Source organism: Melitaea cinxia, chromosome 16, assembly GCF_905220565.1.
Source record: "Melitaea cinxia chromosome 16, ilMelCinx1.1, whole genome shotgun sequence".
Lineage (NCBI taxonomy): Eukaryota > Metazoa > Arthropoda > Insecta > Lepidoptera > Nymphalidae > Melitaea > Melitaea cinxia.
Window position 1 is genome coordinate 3778417 of NC_059409.1, and position 6961 is coordinate 3785377.

At 31.0% G+C, this 6961-nt stretch overlaps 1 protein-coding gene across 1 annotated transcript; it reads left to right on the top strand.

Annotated features, from left to right (window-relative positions):
• Positions 1-1102: 1102 nt before the first annotated feature.
• On the top strand, positions 1103-4824 carry LOC123661205 (connectin-like). Its single transcript, XM_045596192.1, has 2 exons — positions 1103-2153; positions 4337-4824. The coding sequence occupies exons 1-2, from the start codon at positions 1103-1105 to the stop codon at positions 4822-4824; spliced, it is 1539 nt and encodes a 512-aa protein (XP_045452148.1).
• Positions 4825-6961: the final 2137 nt, after the last annotated feature.

Here is a 6961-nt window from a genome sequence, read left to right on the forward strand (position 1 = left end):
GATTATACTTAGTGTAAGGTTCGAATATTCTATCTCCCTGATTTTGACTACAGATTAAATTTTGAAAAACTAACATGTAAATAACATTCCACCGCCACCGGTTAATATACAAAAGTAGGCACATATAATTTTCAAAATTGTCGTAAATGTGATTTACGATAGATTATTAGATACTAGCTTTTACCCACAGCTTCGCTTGCATTGTTTTTTTTTTTTAAAAGTATCCTATGTTGCTTCTAATACCTCCAAGTTCCCTCCCAAGTTAAAACGTAACAAACAAATTTAGATTTATAATATTAGTAGGGATTATATTGTAAATATAGGATAGATGGACAAATGGAAGGATGGACGGATGGACGGATGGACGGATGGACTGATGGACGGGTGGACGGATGGACGGGTGGAAGGATGGAAGGATGGGTTCAGGCTGTCATATCCCACCGCTGGGCATAGGCCTCTTTGATCATGTAGGAGAAAGGTCGGGGCTTAATCGACCACGCTGCTCCACTGCGGGTTGGCGAATATATTCCCTACTATGAGTAACCTAGGGTAATTCAAGTTAAATGCAAATATTTCGATAGTAATGGTTTACACTCACCTCGATTTTTGTTTAATCATTATTCTTTTTACATTATAATCATCAATCAATATAATCATATAAAGCTATACATCTCTTACATTACACTCTTGTCAGAGCGGTCGTGGTCATCACTTCCCAGTCACACGCCTGACGATCCGTCTCCACTCTCCCCTGACAGTTGCTTTTCGGGAGCACACATGCAATGGAACGTCCACTGCAGTATACTTGGTCAATAATAGGTCATATAAAGCTATATTTACTAATAGGTCATGTAAAGCTATATTTACTTAATATTACTTTACTTTATTATTAAAACTTAAGCGAAGCAATGACAAAAAATAGCCCGTAGTGGACGATTAACTTTATACCAATACTAAATAATGAAGTTTTTCTACACAAACTTTCTCTGCAGTAATATAAAATTTGAAAGGGTAATAAGTGTTATTTGTATGAAAAGCAATATCGCTTGAATGTTTTTTTTTATTTGTTACAGATTACTACTATACCGAAAAAGCTGCTAACATGAAGCTCATCCAATATTTACTCCTGGCTCTTGCGCTGACCTCTGTGCAAATATCATTAGCTGAAAGCCGGCTAAATGAAAAACGTAGAGATAAAACAGAACGTAGGTATCACGCTGCTCCGGCTAAAGATAACATGTGCGAGATAACAAACAGAGAATCAAAAGTGCACTGCTATTGTGAAAACACGTCGATAAAGACCGCTACACGAGCGGACTGCTGGGTTTTTAACGGAGGAATCGACGAAAGCGATCCCGTTTGGTCTAGTTTCAGCTCACAACCGTACCTTGAGAGATTAACGTTTAACGTAAGGTCAGATGGTGCACTCAGATTCATCCCCTTACAAGTAATCCAAAGTTTAAAGAGATTGCAGAAGCTCTACATACACTACGCGACATTAAACAAAATCGAGAAAAAGACATTCACAAACATGTCAACGCTAAGAGAAATAACACTGATGAATGATAAAATAGTGGAATTAGACTTTTCCGCATTCTCGAACCTACCATCGCTTGTAAACTTAACGATAAAGGGGAACAAAGTGGTCGAGATACAGCGGGACATTTTCGTAGATTTACCAAGTCTTAGATACCTCGATCTGTCGTTTAACAGCATTAGTCTCGCTCACGATGGATGTTTCGAACATTTAAACGTTCTCAACGATTTGGTTCTCGAGGCAAATTTAATATCAGTTTTAACTAGAGACACATTTAAAGGTCTGGGCAATTTGACGAGATTGGATTTGAGATCGAATAAATTATCGATGATTGGAGATTTGACATTTTCTGAATTATGGAACCTAAATGAACTTCTGTTAGATAATAATGAATTGAAATATTTGTCGGAGAGGGCTTTTGACGGGCTCGCCTTGCTAAGAAAATTATCTATAACTGGAAATCAACTGCAAACCATTAACGAGGGACTATTGGAAGGCGTCAGAGGACTCGAGCTATTAGATTTGAGGAATAATGAAATTGAATTATTGACATACGAAACTATTAAGCCGATTATGGAGAACTTGAAGATGAAGACTTCGGTTTTATATTTAAGTGGTAAGTTGATTTTTAGTTTGTTATTTAATTACTCATAACTTAACATTATTAGGTGAAATATTCCCTAGTTAAATTGTAAATGTAGATTATTTTGTGCGTATTAAAGTCATCTATTGGCTTTCAAATCTCTAGCCAATGACAGCTCAACCCTTGTGAATATATTTATCAAAGCTGTCGAATATTTTTAGTGGCTTCAATTGTGACTTTTTATGAGCGCGCTTTTATACTTCAGATAAGTGGTACTTGAGACGAGTTTTTTAGTTTATGAAAGTAATGTAATAATAAGTACACGATGTAAATCCTTTCGAGCCATTTTTTGATTAATAGTGACTTGAAAAATCATAGTAAACTTACGTAATGTTCTCTGAGAGTGTTATTTAGCAACTTTTATTAATTAACTTGAGATATTTAACATAGTACTTGGTAATGGTAACATGATATTAAATCGATAGTTTCTGCATGTAGACAGAAAACTGACTTTTATAAATTCAGTACGTTGTTCACTTAGGCAATTACAGGATTCTTGCAAATGCGGACGCAGACACGGGGGCGAGCGCGTTTGTAGTAAAATACAGTATTTATTGAGGGAATTTATGTAAATAATTACGAGATATTAAATTCTTATCACTAAATCTGTGAATAATTTAGATTTATTTCAAAATTTTGTAACTCGCGTTGACTGTAATAGTATTTGCAATCAGAAAGTACTAGAGGACACTTAGCTATAATCGTACTTTTTTATTCATTAGTATTAGTCTAGATATGAAATTATTCATTAAAAGGTGTGTGTGTGTCAGCTCTGACGCACGACTAGAATTTACTCATTCAGATCGACTATCTAAATAGGCACAAAAAGGCTTACTAGTCTAAGAAACATATTAATACCATATCAACTGGTAAATAAATGAATAAAAAAATACGATGGCGGCACGAAAAAAGTAACGAGGTCATTCGTTCAGTAAATTTTACACCTCATATTTTTTCAAATCGGGGGCCTTATATGACAATCAAAAACTCCAAAAATAAATCAGCAAAATTAGAAGGAATCGGAAGAAAAAGTTTATGGCGTCATATGTACATGAAATTGTAGGTTAGATATAAAAAATTGTATATAAGTACATGAGAGTGTGTTGTGTAGAAAATTTAATAATTATGTTTAAATTAACCATTTATTAGGCCAAAATACAAAAATTAAAATTCATATTTCTGGAATAAAAATAATGATATTATCTCATGATAATGAGTCATTTGGTGTATATTTCCTAAACTAAAATAAATCTGATATAAAAAGATTTTTTTTTATTTACATATACATATTCGCGGTCTTATCGCTCTTCTAGCGGACCGCCTTTGTACACCGTTCTTTATTTGTAATATGTTATTGTTTTAATTTTTTTGTTTATAACAAAGAGTATAAATAAATAAATATTTGAAGACAAATGATTCTATCATTAAAATTGTATTAAGACGCTAGAGAAAAATACATAGTTTAATCATAATTTAAATTTAACTACCTTGTTATATTCTCTATTACTTTCATAATACTATTTTTTTTCTACGATAAGAAATAAAGTAAATATTACTTTTGGCGCTAGTAACATGTTATTTAGGATTTAATAGCACACCATGATTGCTTAGGACACACTCACTGAAAGATAAATAACTATATTTTGCTCAAACAATGCCGCATACCCAACGGGGATTTAATCCCCTACCAAAAAGCGAAGGCACCCCTCGAACGTTAAGGACAATTAATGAGTGTAACAGTTCCCTTTAGCGAGTCAACAATGGCATAATAACACGATTTAGACACAATGAAAAATGTATTATTAAAAATCAACAAACATAACGGGCGTGTTCTCGTGATAATTTTATTATCGACTTTTGTTGACCGTGGACACGCGGGATAAATCCCGTAATATCTTTATTGCATTACGCTTATTACGGTTAATAGCATAGATTCAAAGAGACTAAGGCATAAATGTATCTGATAAAATATTTGTTCTTAATACATTAGTAAAAACGACTAAGTTGAAAGCGTCGAAAACAATGTATATTTGCCAACAATTTCCAGACTCTTGATTTATTTATTTTATTTTATTTATTTATTCATATGTACATACATATTTTAGATATACATATTTTCCGAATATAATTTCATGTCCTATGTTTGTTTCTTTCAGGTAATAAATTGAACTGTGACTGCCGTTTATCTTGGATTCAATTATTACGTAATGAAACTAAAAGTGAACCTTTAAGAATGGCACTCGATGAAGTCACTTGCTTTCAAAATCATGGGAAACCTGAAGGAAAGGACGATATTAATGAAGATGTAGTTAAAGAAGTAAAATCAATGAAAAGTGAAAATTTATTTGAAATAGAATCAAACAGTGACATTTCCCAACAAAACGAAAACGATGAAGAGCTATACGTAGATCCTAATCCATCTTATAAATCTGAGACAACGATAAAACCCATTACGAATGAAATAGCATTGGTTGATATTCCTGCGGAATCGTTGCTTTGTCCGGGCGAGTTAATTCAGAACGGGGAAGACTCTTTGATGCTATCATCGAAAGACGAAAACTATTGGCAACCAAATTCGAGTTTGATGATCTTATCGAATTTGTCTTTAGTGTTGACATTGGTAATAATAAGTATTGTGAATTAAATTAGTAATTGGGCTTATAGTTTATTCCTAAGAGACTTTTTAGCGTACTGGTTATCATCGCTAATTTGAATAAATGAAAAAGACTGGGTAAGGATATATAATTAAATTATTCTATAGATCGTGAATATTTCAATGGGAATGTCGGATCCAGATTGAAACGAGAATAAAAAGGTTTTAATTGTATTTATAACGCTATCACATTCAAACATTTATCTAATTATAATGTAGTAAATACCAGTGAATTAAATATAATTTTAATTTTAGTTTTAAATAGCGTTAAAATAAAAAATATCAATGTAATTTGATTAAAAGAGTTTTTGTATTCACTGTACCAAATATTAGTTAAATATATTCGTGTGGATTTTGTGCATTATATTTTTCGGTAGTATCGGTAGCCAACTATTGATATTTTCAATATTCGAAGCATTTGGCATCGTTTCAACGATACGAAAAACTTTGAAATAGTAATGTCGTGACATTTTTTTTTTTTTGACTTAGTATAGAATTTTAAAGTCACAACAGATAGAAATAACGTGATATTAAATTGATTCAAATTGAGTTTGTTTGTTTTCTTTATTTGACTGAAAATGTTTTTAAAAATTACGTAGGTATAAACTGTCTAAACTATCACTCTGTTTTAAGTTCAATATATTTACAAAGAAATGTACAGTATAATTTATTGCTGGCTACAAATAATTATTATTTTGACCAGAAAAAATCGATTGGAACAAGAAGAACTGTGTTTTCCGTCAGATAAATAAAAGATGATTTGTACATTTTAATGTTATATGAATTAAAATTAACAGAAAAATGCCTCAGGTGCAAGTATCTTAATTTAAATATCGGAATAGAGCTATTGGCTATGTTCTAATAACTGTCAGCTTTAAGTTAGTACTCTTGACAAATTATCATAAAAACTGTCGTATATTTAATTCAGTAATGTTTTAATATTTCAAGGATTCAACAATATCAACATACGTAGGTTTCTAATCCAGTACAAGCGTAAAATATAATCCGTGTGGATTTTTACAAGAATAATTTAATACGTTGGCTATTAGTGTACCAATCTCTACTTACATCGTTGCGAAAATGCTTGATCCTGCTAAAGTTCATGAATGAATGAATATCATGAATTTTCAAGTATCACGTCAGATTAATCCACTAATGTCAACCGGCAACTGCGTGAATGCCATACTAACTTCATAGGGATTTCGAAAGAAAACTATAATACTTGTGGTTGTGCCGACGTAACTCATACTTCTTTCAAATTCAAATACTAGCACTTTGTGATATAATTAGTATATTTCTAATAGTACTTAATCTTGTAGATAAATAATAATTGTAAATATTTAGTTATAGTAGATACTATAATAATTTGAATAATAAATGCGTGTAAATTTGAGATGCTAGCTTAAAAATGTGTGTATTTTAATAAAGTGTATTAAAAATATTATATTAATTGAAGCTTTTGAGTGACAACAAATATAATGTTATCATTTTTTTTATAGGTTTATTTTTAACGTAGAGTATTCTTAAATTTTAATTTGTACAGCCTGTAAATCTGTGTTTAAAATCATCGTACTTTCTGAATTTTAAAGTATTTTGTATATTCTAAATGACTATGTTTGTTTGTTTTTTTGCTTGATTTTTTGTAAAAATGCATCGTAATCGTCGAGCCCAAAGTTATTTTAAGTTAAATGTATAAAATTTTCTTTGTTCTTTATTTAAAATCTTTGCGAAACACTGTCAAACTGTATATAAGGTACATTATGTACACAAACATACAAACATAGTATATACGTTTTGTCACCAAAAATTTAAGGAAATGTAAACATTAAAAATAATTAACATTTTCATTTCAACACACTTTTTTTTGTTCTTTTCTTTATTCGATATTCTCATATTGTATTTGACGCTTCATCTGAGATGATTTTAAATTATTAATTACCGTGCATGTAATCTCTAACAATACTCTTCGTTAAAAATATAGTCATACTTTAAATACATATAAATGTATACTCCAAATACCTCGTCATCATTAATAACATTCCACTGTTACCAGTAACAATAGAAGTTAATGTCATTAAGTATTATTTTAATTATAATTTCTAGACTTAAGTATACTTTATAATATTTT

Coding starts and splice junctions, on each gene's coding strand:
- LOC123661205 (XM_045596192.1), top strand. CDS start 1,103: ATGAAGCTCATCCAATATTTACTCCTGGCTCTTGCGCTGACCTCTGTG. Junction 2,154..4,336: donor TTCGGTTTTATATTTAAGTG/GTAAGTTGATTT, acceptor TGTTTCTTTCAG/GTAATAAATTGAACTGTGAC.